General features: G+C 44.2%; 1 protein-coding gene across 1 annotated transcript in view; it reads left to right on the forward strand.

The window, feature by feature from the left end:
* The window catches only part of ADGRV1 (adhesion G protein-coupled receptor V1), a 574,752-nt gene that overhangs the window by 295,461 nt on the left and 257,413 nt on the right, over positions 1-21,878 (forward strand). The window contains exons 72-76 of the mRNA XM_040419646.1: positions 27-170; positions 1,393-1,564; positions 10,613-10,748; positions 18,891-19,726; positions 20,610-20,727. Of these exons, the coding sequence (XP_040275580.1) occupies positions 27-170; positions 1,393-1,564; positions 10,613-10,748; positions 18,891-19,726; positions 20,610-20,727 (1,406 nt within the window). The remainder of the gene's footprint in view (positions 1-26; positions 171-1,392; positions 1,565-10,612; positions 10,749-18,890; positions 19,727-20,609; positions 20,728-21,878) is intronic.

A 21,878-nucleotide genomic window follows, 5' to 3' on the forward strand; every position in this document is an offset into this window, starting at 1 on the left:
ATACTATGGTTATGTGTTATTTATAGGTTTTCCTTTCACCTGGCTTTAATTTTACCCTTGAGTTGACAAATGTCACACTAATGGGTGAAAGTAGCTTTGGAAAGCCCCATATACATAAAGAACAGAAGCCAACTCCAGTACCGGTACCAAATCATGCTGCCAACTCAGAGGTATAGTAACAATAATTAACACACGTCTATAATACATTTAACAAAATTTTTTTTTAAAGTTATGCCGATGTATACCATGCAGTAAGCATAGTCTTCTACAGGGAAGACTAATATTAAAGTATGTCCTTTTGGCATAATTCTGTCAGGTTTACATTTAGATACTTTTTTTAAGGCCCCCTGCACACGGCCGTTTTTTTTCCTCGTTTACTGGCCGTTTTTTTTGCGTTCCGTATACGGTCCGTATACGGAACCATTCATTTCAATGGTTCCGCAAAAAAAACCGGAATATACTCAGTATGCATTCCGTTTCCGTATTTCCGTTTTTCCGTTCCGTTTTAACATAGAACATGTCCTATTATTGCCCGCAAATCATGGTCCGCGGCTCCATTCAAGTCAATGGGTCCGCAAAAAAAACGGAACACATACGGAAATGCATCCGTATTTCTTCCGTTTCCGTTCCGTTTTTTGCTGAACCATCTATTGAAAATGTTATGCCCAGCCCAATTTTATCTATGTAATTACTGTATACTGTATATGCCATACGGAAAAACGGAACAGAAACGGAAACACAACGGGAACAAAAAACGGAACAACTGATCCGTGAAAAACGGACCGCAAAACACTGAAAAAGCCATACGGTCGTGTGCAATAGGCCTAACTCTGAAAGCTGCTATACATTACAAAACAACAGACAACTACAAAAAAGCATGTGTGAAGGTATACTTTTTCCATAATGGGGGTCTTTGGCAGATTGATCTAGATGTATGGTTATGCATCAGCGTGTTTTTTGATGGCATACACTTGGATCAGTCAGAAGTAATTATGGTCTGTGGATATGATATAATTCATATCAATGTTATCCTGTTGTTACTGCTATAATAAAGATTTAGGCCCCTTGCAGACAAGCGTTTGTCACGCTGTGAGTCCGCAGCGCAGCTCCCATCCTGACCTCCCAGCACTGCTGGGGTTGCGTAGCATTATATTGATTTATGATGCTATGTAACCCTTCCAGTCCTGGAATGTTTTAGATGACACTGACATAATGCTGTCAGTGTTATCCAATACATTCCAGAACTGTAAGGGTTACATAGCATCATAAATCAATATAAAGCTATGTGACCCCGTCAGTGCTGGGAGGTCAGGCCTGGAGCTGCGCTGCAGACTCGCAGAGCGACAAATGCTTGTCTGCAAGGGGCCTTAGGCAATGTCGTTCTTGCTCTAGATTGGTTTTGAATCAGTGGCCTTTCACCTTACAAATATCACATCAGGCATGGGCCATGCTGTTATATACAGAGAAGGATCTTATGGTGCTGTAACTGTAAGTTGGAGAACTGGATATCCCACTGGCCTCATGCCAAAGAACATCCGTCTTGGTAAACTTACGCCAGAGTCCGGTAAGTCATTTGTTGTTGTTAGAACCATTATTTCTAAGTTACAGTACAAACATATAAAATTATTCACTTAACCCCTATCCGACATCCGCAGTACATGTATTGCGGATGTCAGGTCTTTAAAGATGGCGCCCGCTCCGGAGTGAAGGAAGCGCAATAGTGACTGATGTGACTGATGTTACACACAGTAGACAGTGAGACACCCGCGGCTAATTTCTGCAATCCCTCGGTAATGCCAATCGGGGACATTTAACCCCTCAGGCGCTGTGGTCAAATGCGACCACAGCATCTGAGATGCCAAAAACCTGGAAGTGCACGCTTCACGGGCAGGAATGCCTCCCCCGGGCAGAGATCGGGGGAGACGTTCCATGTCAGTAATGAGCCAGAGCCTGTACTAGGCTTCTAGGCTCATTACTTGTATATTACAATTCAGGCTAGCAGGTGGCAGCACTGAATTGTAAAATAGGAATCTATGGGGGAGATTTATCAAACTGGTGTAAAGTAGAACTGGCTTATTTGCCCATAGCAACCAATTGCATGATTTTCCTAACATATGACGTAAAGTCATGATTTTATTAAAGACACGGAGGCGAGTATTGCTTTCTCTTCCTTTACTGACCAACCAATAGCAGCAAAGAAAACAAAAAGAAGTATCCATGGTAACAAGAACCTCCCACATAAGACCCATATAATAGTCCTGCTTTGCATAGATTCCTCCTCTTTCTTTGGCGGTGACACTCCTCTGTAGACGCTGAAGGTCTATCCACTAAACTCCAACAAAGAACTGAACTCGAACAGCACATGAACTCTCCAACTGAAGAACGGAACTGGAGAATAACCAAAACCGACTGTAGGTATCAGGCGGAGCTTGCCGGAAATATTCATCCTAAAGAAAACAAAAAAGAAGAAAAAAACGGTAAAACGGAACTGCTCAGAACTATGGATCAATTACCAAACCTGAAAAAATGCATATACAGGCGTCCGTAATTTGCAAATTACACAAATGAAGGCAACAATAGACCCCACACCAAACTTAGGGAGGGAAGAAAAAACGGGGAGGGGCAATACTCGCCTCCGTGTCTTTAATAAAATCATGACTTTACGTCATATGTTAGGAAAATCATGCAATTTTATTACATGACACGGAGGCTCCTATTGCGAGTTTAAATCTGACTTACCACCGAGGAAAAAACATGAACAGGAGGACGAAAATAAAATTCACGAAACGTAGACACCCGAGGCCAATCTGCTAGCTTCATGATGTCTTCTAACCTCGCTCCCGCAACTGCCATGGAGGTCGCAGAAGCACCTCTCGTAGAGTGTGCAGTAAACACCGAAGTGTCCACCCCTGCCAAGGCCATAATCCACTTAACCCATCGAGCCAGAGTGATGCTAGTGACAGGGAGAAAGGGACGCCGGTATGACAGAAAAAGCTGAGGGAGCGTTGTCTCGCGGTGCGAGGCAGTGCGTGACTCATACTCCCTCAGACAGGCGACTGGGCCGAGGGCTGGAGCATCCGGGAAGCTGGGATAGGAAACGGATCTAATTTTGGTCTTTGTGCGGCGTGTAATATTGAACACTACCCCGATCGGAGTGAAGGAACGAGCGTCATGGTCCAAGGCTCGGACATCTGAGACTCTCTTACAAGAAATCAAACAGAATAAGGAGACCAACTTGGCTGAAAGTTGACGCAAAGCAAGATCCGCGTTAGGAGGCCAAGAAGAGAACAAGGATAATACAGAAGCCACATCCCACATGGCTGAGAAACGGGGTCTGGGAGGACGGGAAAGACGAGCGACACACCAAAGGATGTTGACTAGCTGGGCAATCGTCGAATCCCTGATGAGAGGAAGAAATAGCTGAGCGAAAAACATTGATGGTACGATATGCCTTACTATCCTCGAAAAGCGAAGTGAGAAATTGAAGGATCTCCGTCACAGGAGCTGAAATGGGATCCACGTGCCTAGCCAGGCACCAATCAGCCCATGACTTCCAGGCTGCCCGATAAGCCCGTCTAGTACCGGGGGCCCATGCATCCTCCAAGAAGCATCTAGTAGATTCCGAAACTCCTGCGACGTTCAAGGGTTCCCTGAAATCTTGCAGGCTAGGAGTTGGAGGGTTTCTTCTAAGACGAGAGGATGTTGCAGACCTGACGGGTCTAACAAGAGATTCGGAAAAACTGGAAGAAGGAGAGGACACTGAATCAGGCATTGCATCAGCTGAGGAAACCATGACTGGGAGGTCCAAAAAGGAACCACCAGGACTAGTTCGGCCTCCTGTTGGGGGGAAGGCATACATGAGGTTGTCGGACCAGTTCTGTAGAAAAGCGTCGGTGGCTTCCGCGTCCGGATCCGGGCGCCAGCTGAAGAATCTGGGAAGTTGGGTGTTCAAGCGGGATGCGAATAGATCTATACAGCAGGGACCCCATCGGGAGGGTATAGATGAGAAGACCGTCTTGTCCAATCGCCAATCGCTGGAATCGGAGAAAAAACGAGAGCTCCAGTCTGCGTGCGTATTGTGAAGGCCGGGAAGATACTCCGCAACAACGGTGATCTCCCTGGACAGACAGAAAGTCCAGAAGTCTCGAGCCAGATGGGACAATGCAGTCGAGTGTGTGCCGCCCATGGCGTTGACATATCGCACTGCAGAAATGTTGTCCATCCGTAATCTGATGCAGGTGCTGGTCAGTCCGTTCGCAAAACTGCGAATAGCGAAGAATCCTGCGAGAAGTTCCAAGGCGTTGATATGGAGTCTGGACTCTTCCTCGGACCAGCGTCCCCCGGTGTTCACTCCGTCGCAATAGGCGCCCCATCCCAACAGGCTGGCGTCTGATTCTACTGTGAAGTCCGGACGCGGGCTGAAAATAGCTTTGCCATTCCAAACTTCCAAGTTCCGGATCCACCATGTCAGCTCGTCCCTGGACTCCTCGTCTAACGTTATAAGGTCTGCGTATGATGCACCCGAGCGAAGGTGAGATATCTTGAGGAGTTGCATGGCACGATAATGTAATGGTGCTGGAAAAACTGCCTGGATAGAGGACGAGAGGAGGACTATGATGCGGGCCAGGTGACGTAAGGACACTTGTGGAAGGGATAACGTCTGGCGGAGTTCCTTTGCGAATGGCCCGGACCTTGGATGACGGAAGGCTGAGGGTTTCCGTCTTTGAATTGATTGTGAAGCCTAAAAACTCCATGGATTGGGAAGGAGTATGGCAGGATTTCTCCAGGTTGAGGAGAAACCCGAGGTGGGACAACAGGTCCATTGTCCAGGATAAGTGTGTGAGTAAGGTAGGACGGTCCTGGGCCATGAGGAGGATATCGTCTAGGTACACAATTAGACGAACTCCGCGACTGTGGAGGCAGGATACCACAGGGCGCAGTAACTTGGTGAAGCACCAAGGATCTGAGGAAAGCCCGAAAGGGAGGCAGGTGAACCGCCACATCTTCCTGTTCCATTGGAAACAAAGCAGGTTCCTGGACGTCTCGGAAACCGGTACTGTTAAATAGGCATCCAAGAAGCACCACGGTGGGGAATAAGGCGGAAGGCTGGCGGAATTCCTGGTTGGAGGATCTGAATGACACGGAGCCTCGACCCGAACCACGGGTCTGGAAAGATGACCGGCCGGACAGACAGCCCCTAGCACTGCCGGCCCTGGTGGAGACCCGTCCCTGGAAAACCCGTCTCATTGACGATTGGGCTTTATCCAGCGCCGTGAAGGCACCAACAAAACGGGACAAATCTTTAATAAAAGAGTCTCCAAAGAGGAGACCCTGGGCATCTTTGCCCGCCTCAGTCAAGGCCAGATTGGAAAGCTTCGGTTCTATCTTGAACAGAATGGCCTTCCTTCTCTCAATGGAGAGAGAGGTATTAGCGTTGCCAGTGAGACACAGAGCCCGCTGTATCCATCCCCGGAGTTCCTCCGGATCTACCAGTGTTCTGGGTTCTGGCGGATTCCGCCAACTCAAAGATCTTAGTAAGGGGCCTAGGACATCCAGTAATTTATCCTGGCAGGCCTTTAGAGCTGACTCAAGACCCTTACGTGGGTTCCACCCAGACTTGGCCAGAAATTTTATCATTTTTGGATCCACAACAGGTGTGTCACAGACCTTGTTAGGGACAATGGGCCTAGGGCACTCAGCCCTCAATTTGTTCCTAGCCTCCTTGCTAAGGGGCTGACGTACCCGTGACTCCAAATATTTGGCAATGTGGTCCGATGGGAGCCACTCCGCGGACCTCGGATGATGGAGTGCATCCGGGTCGAATAGCGGCTCTCCAGAAGGGTCCAGTATAACCTCTAATGTATTAGAAGGGACCTTGGGGGGGTTGGAAAGGGGGGGGTTAGGAACTGACGGTGGCCCTGGAGCGTCCACCTCCAATAGTTCCAGGTCCTCCTGCTCTGATCCAATGTCAGGATCTGACTGCGCCTCCTCTTCTGATCCGAGTTTGGACTCGGACTGTGTATCAAATTGCGCTCTGGCGCATTTCCATGGCCTCGCCTTTTCTGCCTGGCAGGCATAGGCTCTTTTGCGCGAACTCAGCACGCTCTCTTGGGTGGCAAGCATCACACCAGTCTTAGTGGTTCTGGAGGCTGGAGGATCAGCATTAGCCGTCCCTGAGGACAAGGGTCTAGGTCGGCTACTGGGACCAGAAGAAGGGCGATAAGGGCGTCCGAAATAGACAGCGAAATAGCAGTGGACATGGAACCCATGGCGGCCTGGATAGCCACAGCCACTGAACGTTGGATTGCCATAGCCTGTGCCTGATCAGAATTGGAACCCGCGGCCTGGGCATGGGGCTTGTCCTCCATGTCCTCAGGAATGCGGATACTGGGGAGGCGTCCTCTGACATGATATCTGTTAATATAGGGGCACACAGAAATACCTCTGACTACTATGGCTATAATCTACTGTGTTTACAGAAGGGGGGGACCAGGTGGTAGAGAAAAGTAGGCCAAGAGACAAAGGGTTAATACCAGAGGGTCGCAAGGGCTGACAAGAGCGACGGAGCGTCCGGAGTATACTAAGAGCGCTCACGAAGGAGAAAACGCTGGTGAGCGTGCAGGTAAAAGAACCGGAGGCAGGAGAATTAAATAGCAGGTAGAAAATAAGAGATAAGAAATGACAAACCAAATCAGGAAGCGACTCCTGAAAGACAAGTGGGGAAAAAGCAAGAACTGAAGGGAAAATCAGAAAGGAGGGGGAAAAACCCTGTACAGGATATAAATAGATACTGAATATACACTGCGTGCAGAATTATTAGGCAAATGAGTATTTTGACCACATCATCCTCTTTATGCATGTTGTCTTACTCCAAGCTGTATAGCCTACTACCAATTAAGCATATTAGGTGATGTGCATCTCTGTAATGAGAAGGGGTGTGGTCTAAGGACATCAACACCCTATATTAGGTGTGCATAATTATTAGGCAACTTCCTTTCCTTTGGCAAAATGGGTCAAAAGAAGGACTTGACAGGCTCAGAAAAGTCAAAAATAGTGAGATATCTTGCAGAGGGATGCAGCACTCTTAAAATTGCAAAGCTTCTGAAGCGTGATCATCGAACAATCAAGCGTTTCATTCAAAATAGTCAACAGGGTCGCAAGAAGCGTGTGGAAAAACCAAGGCGCAAAATAACTGCCCATGAACTGAGAAAAGTCAAGCGTGCAGCTGCCAAGATGCCACTTGCCACCAGTTTGGCCGTATTTCAGAGCTGCAACATCACTGGAGTGCCCAAAAGCACAAGGTGTGCAATACTCAGAGACATGGCCAAGGTAAGAAAGGCTGAAAGACGACCACCACTGAACAAGACACACAAGCTGAAACGTCAAGACTGATTTTTCTAAGGTTTTATGGACTGATGAAATGAGAGTGAGTCTTGATGGGCCAGATGGATGGGCCCGTGGCTGGATTGGTAAAGGGCAGAGAGCTCCAGTCCGACTCAGACGCCAGCAAGGTGGAGGTGGAGTACTGGTTTGGGCTGGTATCATCAAAGATGAGCTTGTGGGGCCTTTTCGGGTTGAGGATGGAGTCAAGCTGAACTCCCAGTCCTACTGCCAGTTTCTGGAAGACACCTTCTTCAAGCAGTGGTACAGGAAGAAGTCTGCATCCTTCAAGAAAAACATGATTTTCATGCAGGACAATGCTCCATCACACGCGTCCAAGTACTCCACAGCGTGGCTGGCAAGAAAGGGTATAAAAGAAGAAAATCTAATGACATGGCCACCTGATCTGAACCCCATTGAGAACCTGTGGTCCATCATCAAATGTGAGATTTACAAGGAGGGAAAACAGTACACCTCTCTGAACAGTGTCTGGGAGGCTGTGGTTGCTGCTGCACGCAATGTTGATGGTGAACAGATCAAAACACTGACAGAATCCATGGATGGCAGGCTTTTGAGTGTCCTTGCAAAGAAAGGTGGCTATATTGGTCACTGATTTGTTTTTGTTTTGTTTTTGAATGTCAGAAATGTATATTTGTGAATGTTGAGATGTTATATTGGTTTCACTGGTAAAAATAAATAATTGAAATGGGCATATATTTGTTTTTTGTTAAGTTGCCTAATAATTATGCACAGTAATAGTCACCTGCACACACAGATATCCCCCTAAAATAGCTAAAACTAAAAACAAACTAAAAACTACTTCCAAAAATATTCAGCTTTGATATTAATGAGTTTTTTGGGTTCATTGAGAACATGGTTGTTGTTCAATAATAAAATTAATCCTCAAAAATACAACTTGCCTAATAATTCTGCACTCCCTGTAAGACAGCTATATATACCAAAAGAGATATAACAGTATAATACTCAAATCACTACTGAAAAGAAGACCACAATGAGTACTTATCTGAGTGGTCAGCAGCAAAGAAAGAGGAGGGATCTATGCAAAGCAGGACTATTATATGGGTCTTATGTGGGAGGGTCTTGTTACCATAGTTACTTGTTTTTTGTTTTCTTTGCTGCTATTGGTTGGTCAGTAAAGGAAGAGAAAGCAATAGGAGCCTGCGTGTCATGTAATAAAATCAGATTCCTCCTTTTATTTTCCAGTTTGATAAATCTACCCCTATGTGTAAAATAATTGAGAACACTCCATTACTCTATTAAAATTACATGTTGTGGTCCATTTGGGAACCTAAAAAAAGTGAAAAAATCTAAAAAAAATAATATATAAAAATTAAAATTATCCATCTCAACCCCAAAATCAAAATACTTAAACCATAAAAAAATAAACATCATGGTCATTGCCGCATGCGAAAACGCCTGCCTGTACTTCTAAAATATAAAAATGTTATCCCAAATGCTGAATGGTGTAAAGAAAAAAAAATAGAAAAATGTCCAATTTGCTGTTTTTTCATCACTTTACCTCTCCAAAAAATTTAAGAAAAAGTGATCAAAAAGTCATACACACCCCAAAATGAGCCTCATACATCTCCGTAGACATAATTATAAAAAAGTTATTGGGGTCAGAATACAATGAAAATAACAAATTTATTGTTAGAAAAGTTTTTTTTTTTTTCAGTATTAAAATACAAGAAAAACTATACAAGTGTAGTATTTCCGTAATCATACTGACCTGAAGAATGAAGAGCTCAAGTCAGTTTCACTGTATAGTTAACGCCGTGAAAACAAAACCCATAAAAATGTGGCAGAATTGCATTTTTTCCAATTTCACCCCATTTTAATTTTTTTGAGCTTCCCACTACATCCTATTAAATGGATTAGAAAGTACAATTTGTTCCACAAAAAGCAAGTTTTTATACGGCGATGTGAACAGAAAAATAAAAAAAGTTATGGCTCCTGGAAGGCAGGGAGCAAAAAATAATAATTGCAAAAATATCAGGAAAGGGCTACAGTTATTGATGATCATCAGGATAGGTCATCAATATCAGATTAGTGGGAGTCTGACTCCCGGCACCCCCACAAATCAGCTGTTTGAAGGGCCCGTGGTGCTTGTGCTATCGCTGTGTCTTCCTCAATGTTTACCTGCACCCCATATAGATTGTAGTGGTGGTGCTGGGTAATTACACCTCCTTCTCCCATTCACTTGAATGGGATTAACAACTGTCATTACACTGTACCGCCACTACAATGGAGACAGCATGCAGTGTAAACATTGGAGAGGACAGTACCATTGCCTCTTCAGCTGATCTGCAGGTGTGTTTGGAGTCAGACCCCCAATGGTCTAATATTGATGAGGATAGGTCATCAGTATTTGTAGCCCAGACAATCCCTATAAATCAGCCATAAACTCCTTGTTGACCAAAAAAAAAATAATGGAAAAAAAAAATTGCAAGACATATTTTAACATATAATTGTAACAGTTACAAAGCAACTGTTTGATAAATGTATTAATTTATTTAAAGGCAGTTTGTCAACAAATCTATGTTCCCCTCACTGAGGACGGCATAAAGTAGTGGCAGATGTGCTGATTTCAGCAGTCTGTCACTCATGTGCTAATATTAGGTACAGAAGAAGAGTCACAGTCTGCCTGAGAAGAGTCATGAGCTCTTTCTTCCCCACACACCTGCTGATTGACAGTTTTCTCCTAAGCTTTCTTTCTATGAGAAAACGGTCAATTATTGGTGCATGGACAGTGAAACCAGGAGCTTCAGCGGGTAGTCATGGTCTCCTGGTCTCCTAGTCCATCCACCAATGATTGACAGTTTTCTCCTTTAAGGTGATTAGTGAATGGTGTAAAAAAAAAAAAAAAAAGTACAATAAAGTATTTTTATTGCATTTCTGTCAAAATGTATATGAATAAAAGGATTAACATATTCCTACACATGGTACTTAAAGAAAGAGAAACTTTTTTTGCAAACACTATGGCCATAAAGTGCGTTGTCCTAAATTTAAAAAAATATGACTGCCAGAATACCGAAAGGCAGAAACAAAAAATACAATTTTTGGGCCTTCCCGGTCTTCAAGGGGTTAAATCACTTAATTTATTCTTGTCCATATCGAGGCTAGACTAAAAATGGTGAATAGGATTTAGAATGTATACAAGTTTTATTCCTTAATCCATGTGTCAAAGTGCCTTCATATAATTTTATCCTAGGGGTTGTTGTCTTTAAGCATGGAGAAGACTGGAAATCAGTTCCTCTGCACTTGGAGGCAAATACTAGTGGGCCAGAAGGTTTTGCTTTGCAACTAACCGGGTTGAATAGCAGTGTACCCAGTGGAGCACGTCTGAGGTAAGCGTGCAATGTATATACAAACTCATTGACAATAAAATTACAAAGGATTTGTTGGAATCGTATGTAACTTTACGGGCGTGAGTACAATGATGATAGATAGAAGTGATTACAATATTACAGTGGAAGGATAAGTTTATTGGGGAAAACTGTACAATTGAAAGGAGGCTCTGATGGGCCGCCTCTAGCAAGGATACAAGATGAGATATGATTTAGCATGGAGGCCTACAGGTTCTGTATGGTATCCTGCGGAACATTTGCATACAGATGTTGCAGCTGGGCCTGTAGATCTTGTGTTTTTGCAGGTTGCCAAAGTTGGCATTTATGATCCCATAAATGCCCAATTGGTGATAAATCTGGCGACTGTGCAGACCAATGAAGGGTTGTAATCTTGGAAAAGCATTCCTGGGAAACCCTTGCTGTGTGTGATTGAGCAACATCCTGCTGAAAATTACCAATTGGAAGCCCTGCCATGAGAGACAACACATGTGGCCACAGGATGTCCTGCACATATCATTCGTATCACTACTTGGGGTGACCGACTATATTATGCGATGGCTCACCGATCATTAAACCAGCAGTTGGGGCTGTGTGTTGCTTCACAGCAAAGGTAGGACTGAAGTCCTCACCACAAGGCCTCCATACTCAAATCTGACCATTGCCAGACCCCAAACAGAAGTTAAATTTGTCGCTATATGGTTCTAGCCCATAGCAGGTCGAGTTTCTCATTCACGACACGACTGTAAATGAAGGTCACAGTGGCTGGCTGTCAATGACAGAACATGTAATAGACTCCATAAAAGCAACTTTCCTTCTGCTAAGTGCCTGGAAATGGTTCCGGCAGAGACAGGGGTGTGTAATGAAGGTGCCACCTTTGTCTGGATGGTGGACAACAAAATTGTGGGAGTTGCATGTGATTGTTGGCATATCAAACAATGCTGTCTTCTGGTAGTCTGTCTGGGCCATCTGGAGCCTATTTGCAATATATGTGTGTACTGTCACAAAACCACTGATCCCAACACCTCTTAACAACTAGGTCGGAATGGCCTAGATAACAGGCAATTTGTCTGCTTTTCTCAGTCCTATAATACACTTAATATATGTCAATTGTGCAAAATGTCTTGGAGTGTGTCGTAGAGGCATTTTTAGCAGTCGAATATCTCTCATTAAGAGGTACACTATTCAAAGGTAGCCTCTGAGAACCTTTTATATTTCAGCAGGGGAAGCATTTCCGTGCCCTTTTGTGGCAAGACCCACTGTCTAATAAGACTACACCTGTAATCATTCACATTTCTGTGCATTCTGCATGCTGAGTTTTGCAGTAATTCAACATTTATATCTGGTATGTGTTGATACAAACATGGGCTCATAAGAATAAATGTTCCAGAATTGACACTTCGTGTGGTATAAAGTACTAAAACAGGCATGTCAGGTAGGTGTGATGACAGGTTCTCTTTAACCCATTCCTAACAGTTGCTATACAGGCACGGCACACTGATCGGGCAGGTGCAGAAACTTTGCCCGCTCAATCAGCGGAAGGGGCCCGGCTGTTCCTGACAGTTGAGCCCCTGCTACATCCACCGGCATTGCTGAAGACACAGATGCCGGTGCATTAACCTCTGTATGCCACTGTCAGTGATGACTGCAGCATTTAAGGGCTTTGCGGAGGGAATGGGCTCCCTCTCCAACCTCATTGGGTCCCATTTCTGAGGCGTCGGGTCCCTTACTGGTATGGCAGCCCCATGCCTTCCACAGACATCGGAGCCTGCCAGCTACGGATGCCTTTGAGACTCTGGGACTCATAAGCACTATGTTAGTGTAAAATCTGACAGGCAATGTATTACGATACACAATGTATTGTAATGTATTGTAGATCAGATTGTAGATGTATTGTAGATCATCCAGTGGCACACACCTGATTTCAGGCAGTCAAGGCTCCACCACCTCAGCCGAAGGGAGCTGTCTGTCCTTCCCATCATCTACCAGTCCTAAAGCTCCTGCTCCTCGCCCTCCTACTCCTCGTCAGTCATTCCGTCAGCAATTGATCACCAAAGCGATTTCCAAGAGACAAGAGTATGCGTGCACTCATCCAACGGCGCAGAAGCTGAACGTGCCTGGCCAAGTTGCTGGTGCTGTAGTCCCTCCCTTTTCAAGTGGTGGACTCTGCACTTTTCAGAGAACTAATGGCTTGTGCCGAGCCGAGGTTGAGAGTTCCAAGCTGTCATTACTTTGCCAAAAAGGCAGTACCAGCCCTGCACAAATATGTAGAACAGAAGATGGGACAGTCCTTGAGCCTGTTGGTGTCTGCCAAAGTGCTTGGCAGCGCAGAGATGTGGAGCTGTAACTACGGGCAAGGACAATATACTGTATCTACTTTACAGCCAAATCAGCAACTTGGCCATGTGACGCCGCTTCCGCCTCCACGTTCTCACACCGCTGGTCCTGCGACAATGTCCGCCTCTGCCTCCTCATCCACCACCGTGTCCTCAGCCTCCACTGCAGGGACAATTCACAGTGCTCCTCCAGGATACCACATGTGCAGGGCACATTGGAATTCCACCCTCCATATGTTGGACCGACTATACGAATAGAGAAAGGTCATAAACGATGTCTTGATGATCCAAGCAAACAGGAGTACTCCCCTGTGTAACTTTGATGTCAGCCAGTGACAGCTCATGCATGACACCTGCCGTTTGCTCAGGCCCTTTGAGGATGCCATGTTATTTGTCAGTGACCAGGACTACGGGATGAACGTCATTCCACTGCTTCATATCCTGGAACAGATACTGGTAAATATGGCTGGTCAGGGGACTGGAGACGTGGCGCCTACATCTCACGGCCTTATGAGCCCTGTGGGGGCTGAACTGGAGGAGGAGGAGGAGGACATTGGAGCACAAGCAATGTGTAGCGAAATGGGTGGTTTTTCTACACAGGTGACAGGAGAGGAGGAGCAGAATCAGCCGGAGGAGCAAGAGGCAGATGAGAAAGATGAGGCAAATGACCCAGGCACACCGTGGCAGTATGCAGTGGAGATGGAGGCAGGGAGTCCCTCGAAGCCACTTGCACAAATGGCCCGCTGCATGCTCACTTGCTTGGGTAGTGACAGCCGAATTGTCACCATTCGGCAGAGGGATGACTTCTGGCTCCCGGCCTTGTTGGACCCTCACTACCGGTCCAAAATGGGGGCCTTTTTTTACACCCGCTGAGAGACATCTTATGTAGTCAGTTGGCCGCTGCCTATCTGCACCATCGTCTATCCTCTCGCAGGTCTGACTGGGGGGGCGCTCTGTGCTCTTGTTCCAATGCCATGGCTGCTGTGGCAGGGTGGGGAGGGGTAGGAACAGTACCAGCTCCATCAGCAGCAGCTTGAGTCTAGAGTCGATGATGAGCAGCTTTTTTAACCCGCCTAGTGAAGAAACTACTCACCAGCAGCATCAGCTAGACCTGGACCAGCAAGTGGTGGCATACTTGGACAGCACCCTGCCACCCCACATTGAAGATCCGCTGGACTACTGGGCAGCCAAACTGGATTTGTGGCCGCAACTGGCCTGGAAAAGCTGTCCTGCCCGGCCAGTAGTGTGGCATCAGAGCGGGTGTTTAGTGCAGCTGGGGCCATAGTTTCCCCAATGGGGAACTCGCCTGTCCACCCAAAATGTGGGGAGAATGATCTTTGTCAAGATGAATCAGGCGTGGATCAGCCAGGATTTCCACCTACCAATGCCTGATGCATAAGATTAGATCATCCATGCTGCCTCACCCAATCCTTGACAAAAGAGACCAGTTTCTTCTGGCTACCTTCCTCAGCTACTATTCTGATGCTGCCACCCGTCTGATGCCACACCTCTGATGCCAAGTGCTCCTTCTTACACCCACCATCGTCAGTGGGTACTGTTATTGTCACCTACCTTCCTACTCTGTCACCAGGTCACTCTGTGGTCCCCTGATACTGCTGCCACCTCACCACTAAGGTCTCCTCATGCTGCTGCTGCCACCTCCACACTCTGTCATTGTGCCACTCTGTGGCCTCCTCATGCTGATGCTGCCACCTCCACACTATGTCACATTGCCAGTCTGTGGCCTCCTCATGCTGCTGCTGCCACATCCACAGTATATAACCATGACACTCTGTGGCCTCCTCATGCTGCTTTATATAAAAAGAGACCGCGCAGCTTATAAATCTTCAACGGGAAACTGTTTAGTCAGATTCAGAAGCAGAGAATATCCGTCAGATGTATTTGATCACTGGGCTTGTAATCCCATTCCAATCTCAGTCATTCACTCTATTTCCTAGATGTTATACGGAAAGAGCTTGACATAGTGAAGTACTGCAAGTATTTCTTTGGTCACACATTTTTTTTTATATTCAGCACAAATAAAATCATATGAAGTATTTTACTCTTGTGAGTATAAAAATGAATGCGTGACCAAAGAAATACTTGCAGTACTTCACTATGCCAAGCTCTTTCCGTATAACATCTAGGAAATAGAGTGAATGATTGGAGTGGGATTGCAAGCCCAGTGATTAGCCCCTTCAAGACCAAGCTAGTTTTTACCTTCAGGACCAGGCCATTTTTAGCAAATCTGACATGTGTCACTTTATGTGGTAATAACTTTAAAACGCTTTTACTTATCCAGGCTATTCTGAGATTGTTTTCTCGTCACATATTGTACTTCATGACAGTGGTAAAATTGAGTAAAAAATTGTAATTTTTATTTATAAAAAAATACAAAATTTACCAAACATTTGCAAATTTCCAAATTTCAATTTCTCTACTTTTATAATACACAGTAATAACTCCAAAAATAGTTATTACTTTACATTTCCCATATGTCTACTACATGTTTGTTTCATTTTGTGAATGCCATTTTATTTTTTCGGGGCGTTTAGAAGGCTTAGAAGTTTAGAATCAAATCTTGAAATCTTTCAGAAAATTTCCAAAACCCACTTTTTAAGGACCAGTTCAGGTCGGAAGTCACTTTGTGAGGCTTACATAATAGAAACCACCGAAAAATGACCCCATTTTAGAAACTACACCTCTCAAGGTATTCAAAACTGATTTTTACAAACTTTGTTAACCCTTTAGGTGTTCTACAAGAATTAAAGGAAAATGGAGATTAAATTTCAGAATTTCACTTTTTTGGCAGATTTTCCATTTTAATCCATTTTTTCCAGTAACAAAGCAAGGGTAAACAGCCAAACAAAACTCAATATTTATTACCCTGATTCTGTAGATTACAGAAACACCCCATTTGTGATCGTAAACTGCTTTACGGGCACACGGCAGGGGGCAGAAGGAAAGGAACGCCATCTGGTTTTTGAAAGGCCATGTCACATTTGAAGACCCCCTGATGCACCCCTAGAGTAGAAACTCCCAAAAATGACCCCATTTTGGAAACTACGGGATAAGGTAGCAGTTTTGTTGGTACTATTTTAGGGTACATATGATATGCTATGAGTTGCTCTATATTACACTTTTTGTAAGGCAAGGTAACAACAAATAACTGTTTTGGCACCATTTCTATTTTTTGTTATTTACAATGTTCATCAGATAGGTTAGAACATTAGCTATTTTTATAGAGCATGTTGTTACAGATGCGACAATACCAAATCTGGTTGTTTGTTTCAGTTTTACATAATAAAGCATTTTTTTTTTAATGATTTTTTTGGGTCTCCATATTCTGAAAGCCATAGTTTTTTTTATTTTTGGGAGACTGTCTTAAGTAGGGTATCATTTTTTGCGGGATGAGATGACGGTTTAATTGGTACAATTTTGGAGTGTGTATGACTTTTTGATTGCTTGGTATTACACTTTTTGTGATGTAAGGTGACACCGGGTGACAAATGGGTAAGGGGGGAACTAACTCTCCTTAGGGAGAGAGCACTTTAATCAGTTAATCAGTTAGTTCTCCCCTCACCTGGACACAGGCCTCTCACCCAGTTAAGCCAGTACTTTCTGCTCTGCACTGATGAAGAGCAATTACCCCGAAACAGCTGTCTGCAGATGAGGTGCTGGCTTATTAAATATCCAAGTCATGTCTCAAGGCTTATTTTAAGAGCTGAACATTGACTTATAGGATAGCTGCCTTACATCTGGTGGCATTAAAGGCAGAGCTTGTTAAGAGCTCATTTGCATCCCTTCCCTCCTTGGGGGGTTATTGTTCTGACAGATCAGAGGAAGGGCAAAATAATCAGTGACGTCAACACAAACTTACTGCTGACACCCTCTCCACTCTGTCAGGGGGGCTCTACTTGTATAAGCGTTTAATAGAACAGGTTCTGATAACATCTATGTGGAATCAGCTGACGCTACAGTAGGATCTTGGCCGCTGCACGGTTCTTTATACCTGGCGCTAACATTGACCTGTAAGGCTGAGTTCACACTTGAGTTATTTGGTCAGTTTTGGTCCTGTAACTGCTCAAATAAGTGAAGTGTACACTGATTCTAACAGCGACGCCTGTCATCTGTCATACTGACCCACAGCAGACTCCCTGTACGTGTTACTGCAAGGCACAGTGTTCTACACCACTATACAGGCTCTCTGCAGCTAGGAAATAGCAGTTTTTCAACGCGATTTGCCGCAAATAAATTTGTATCGAATTGAATTTTTTCGGAAAATTCAGCGAACCGTCCGAATCAAATTTTTGAGAAATTCGCTCATCTCTAATAGTACTCTTAGTGTATGTAAACTTTTGACATTGCAAAAAGTTATAAAAATGCCTTAAAATATTCTCCCTCTCTCATTATTCTGGCTTTTGGCAAATAATAACAATTATGGTAATCTAATTGACCAAAAACAGGAAAGGTTTATTCTGATTTCATGTCAGATATTGAGAAAAACATGCATATGTGTCTTTTTTATATAGTGTATGTCAACTTCTGGTTTCAACTGTATAAAGACCACACCGCTCCTGTGGGACCTGTGATAAAAGGGGGCCCTGCTGCCCTCTGCTTCCATTCTGCTTCCTGTAGCGAAGATTAAGCTGACATTAGATGTATGTTGGTCCAACCCAATGATGTTCTTGTTGTAGTACATGTCAGCAGAATGACGAATTGGGCAAGTTGGTCTTCAGCTGTTTGATCATTTTGTTTTTGGAGAGATGACTGCTGTATAAATACATAAGGTTACTTTCACACTTGCGTCAGAGTGATCCGGCAAGCAGATCCGTCTTACAAATGCATTGCAAGAACGGATCCGTCTGTCCGTTTGTCATACGAACAAATGGATCTGTTTCTATTTATTTTCACATTTTTAAAGGTTTGGGCATGCGCAGACCGGAAGGACGGATCCGGCATTGTGGTATTTTTAATGCCGGATCCGGCACTAATACATTCCTATGGAAAAAAAATGCCAGATTCGGCATTCAGGCAAGTGTTCAGTTTTTTGGGCCGGAGATAAAACTGCAGCATGCTGCGGTATTATCTCCGTTCTGAACAGTCAAAAAGACTGAACTGAAGACATCCTGATGCATCCTGAATGGATTACTCTCCATTCAGAATGCATGGGGATAAAACTGATCAGTTCTTTTCCGGTATAGAGCTCCTAGGACGGAACTCAGTGCCGGAAAAGAAAAACGCTAGTGTGAAAGTACCCTTAGCTATACTCATCATCCAGTGGCTACCAGAATTGTATTTTTTAACTTTGTCATCCATATGAATAGTGGAAGAGGAATTAGAGCTCCGTGGTAGAGAAAAGGGCTCATTCTGAGATTAGTTTTGAGACCTTACAGGCCCCTTATTCCATCTATATTGTTAACATTATTGTGACATCTTTCATACTTTATGTGGCATTTTGTAAATATATAGGAGGACATTTATTAAGACTGGTATTTTCCATGCTGGTCTCAAGTCCCTCTGCACTGCCGTAGTGCCATCCCTCTTGCTGGCATAGATTTAGGCCATGTTTCACGTGAAAAACCGGTATGGAAAATGATAAATCAATCAGGCCTGCTTACTCACACCACACTGCTTTTTTCAGCACTGTGGAAAAGTGGCGTGAGCGGGGAAAAGTCGCACATTTTACCACACACATGGCGTGCAACAAAAGTGGCCTAAATAGATTAGTAATTGTCCTCCATAATCTTCTTTAACTTTTTTGCTCTTTATCTAATTTTCTGACTTTTATTCCCTTTTTTTTTTGCAGACAGGGGTTCACTTTTGCAGAATTTGAACCAATGGGAGTTTTCCAGTTTTCTCCTTATTCAAAGTACATTGTGGTGCAGGAAGACAACCATACAGTGTCACTACACGTTCAACGGTTGTATGGTTTCAGTGGCAACAACACAAGAGTGACTTTTCAGACCATTGCAGGAAGTGCCAAACCAAAAGAAGATTATGTGCCCGTTGATAATGGAGAAGTGATATTCGAAAAATATCAAACAAGTTCTATGGTACAGGTTTCCATAATTGATGATAAAGTGTATGAACCAGATGAAGTATTTTACGTGAACCTAACATCTGTGGACAATGTTGATGCTCACCATGAGAGACCACGATTACATTCTGACTTTAGTCTTTCAACTATACAAATTTTAGCAAATGATTTAATGTCTGGGGTCTTAAGCATTGGACCTGCCGTTACATATATCGATGAAGATTCTAATCATAGTGCCCTGAATATAGTCACCGTTCACGTCAGACGCACCCATGGATCTAGTGGGATTGTTCAAGTCGTGCTTTCAACTTTTGGAGGCCGGAAGGCTCAAAATGGTTTACAGGGTCTTCCTTTTGAACAAAGCCATGGAGCCAGAAATATTTCATGGGCTACCGAGGGCTTAGACTTTGAAGATCAGGCTGTGCTAATCACAATGCTGGATGGACAGAGTGAAACAGAAGTCTCACTCAGGATTATAGACGATGAGGAACCAGAGGGTATGGAAATATTCTATGTCTTTCTCACAGAGCCCCAAGGAGGAGCTCATATAATGGAGGGGAAAGATGAAAGTGGATATTCATCATTTTCAGCCATTGTTATTCAAGGTAGTATTTTTACATTTTATCTTGTACTGTTTTTATGAAATATGCAAAATATAACTATATCTATGACAGAAACCTCAAAGTAAGCAGGATTCCTATACTACCTACAGCCTTTATTCAAACATCTGCAAGTAACATTGCTACCTCATCATGGGGATATATGGGATTTAAATATTGATTACCTACCCTCAAGATAGTTCATCAGTATCTGATCATTGGGGGTCTGACTCTTGGCATCCCTGACAATCAGCTCTTTGAAGAGGCTGTAGCTCCTTGTTGAGTGCCATGGTCGTTTTCTAGGTCAGTGATGGTCACATGGCCTTTGTGCAGCTTAACCCCATTCAAATGAATGGGATTGGGATGCAAAATTGAGCACAGTCACTATACCATGTGCAGTGCTGTGCTTGGTATAGTATGAAAGAGGCTGCAGTGCTATAAAATGATCAGTCATCAATACTTAAATCCTGGAAAAGCCCTGTAATAGAAGTAGCTTCAGTTTTATGGTTGGCTGTTAAGGGCTAATGTGCATTAAAGAGGACCTTTCACTAGTTTAAAAACTAAAAACTAACTATATCAGTGGGCAGAGCGGCGCCCAGGGGTCCCCCTGCACTTACTAGTATGTCTGGGCGCCGTTCCGTTCGCCCGGTATAGGCTCCGGTGTCTGCAGCTCCCTCTGTTGTACTGGGTGGAGTTTTTGTATTAGGGTTGTCCCTTGCTGCAGCGCTGGCCAATCGTAGTGCACAGCTCATAGCCTGGGAGTCCTGTAATTAACCTCAAGACTACCATAATTAAATATAAAAATAGCCAATGTCATCATGAATCTAATGAAAGCTTACTCAGGTAAAGAGTGTTGCACCGTGAGTAACAGATCTACTTCATATTTTAGGAAATGATATACAAAATGGCATCTTGGGATTTTCTATAGAGTCAATAGATGGCCATGTGCTTGATGAAGACTCAGTGGATAGGACAACTCAGTTAAAAGTGTCAAGACAAGAAAACAGGTTGGAAATATGCTCTTTCAAATAATTTTTGGGTCTTTACAATATTTATGTAGACGTCGTTTAAACAAAAAATAAGCATTTATAATGGACTACTCAAAAGGGTATTTTGTGAATTTAAAATTGATGGCCTATCGTTAGAATAGGTCATCAATATCTAATTGTGTGGATCCAACACCTGGCACCCCGTAGATCATCTGTTCTGCAAAAGCTTTGGTGCTGGAACCACACAGCTCTGTCCATTGTTTAGTGGACATTGAAATGAATGGGAACAGCACTGCAGTTATCACCTCCGTCCACTGCATGATGGACAAAGCTGTGTAGTTCGAGAGTCACTGCAGAATAGCTGGCTGGTGGGGGGTCCAACCACCACCAATAAGATATTGTTAGCCCATCCTGAGGATAGGCCGTCCATATTGAAATCTAAGAAAACCCTTTTTAAGAGGTTGTGCACCTTTTGGGGGGAAGGCAACCGGCCTCCTTCTCAGTCCTGAGAAGGGAAGCTGTCACGCCCTGCCCTGTGGGTGGTTTGAGGAGATCTGTCAGAATTGCTGCACGTGACTCGACCTGATAGTTTGTTTGTTGTGGGTTTGAGCACAGTTCCACCTTCTCTCAGGTGGTGTTCTTTTGGTGATTAGTGAAGCTACTTGTACCTCCCCTTTTCCCTATAGCCTTTGCAGGTTATAGTTCTACCTTGTGTAAGCTTTGGATGCTTGGTGGATCGTCTGCTCCTTCTCATATCAGATAAGTCTTTTCCCTTCTCTTTTCCCTTTTGGTTTCTGTTTTGTCTTGGCCTCTAGTGGGGACGCTAGCTCCTTTGGTGGTAGAAGGCGCTGGGTGTCTCTTACCCTTTTTCCCTTTTACTGAGGGTCTGTTTAGTGTGTTATAGCCTTAGGCACGGGGACATGTGTATATCTACCATTGAGGTATGCACATGGGCTTAGCAGCCTAGGGAAAGTGTGTCAGGGATTGCTAGGAGGTGACCTTGTTTTTCCCTAGCTTGTGGGTCCTAGTCCGTGGTTTAGTTTGTCTTTCAGTTTGCTGTTCTCTTCCCTACCTATTGTGACATTATAACCTGCCCTACCATCATCTTTTGCAAAATGGAGACTATTGATGCTTTGGTTGATCGCATGCAGGGATTGTCTTTGGAGGTA

This window comes from Bufo bufo, chromosome 2, assembly GCF_905171765.1.
Source record: "Bufo bufo chromosome 2, aBufBuf1.1, whole genome shotgun sequence".
NCBI classification, from domain to species: Eukaryota; Metazoa; Chordata; class Amphibia; order Anura; family Bufonidae; genus Bufo; species Bufo bufo.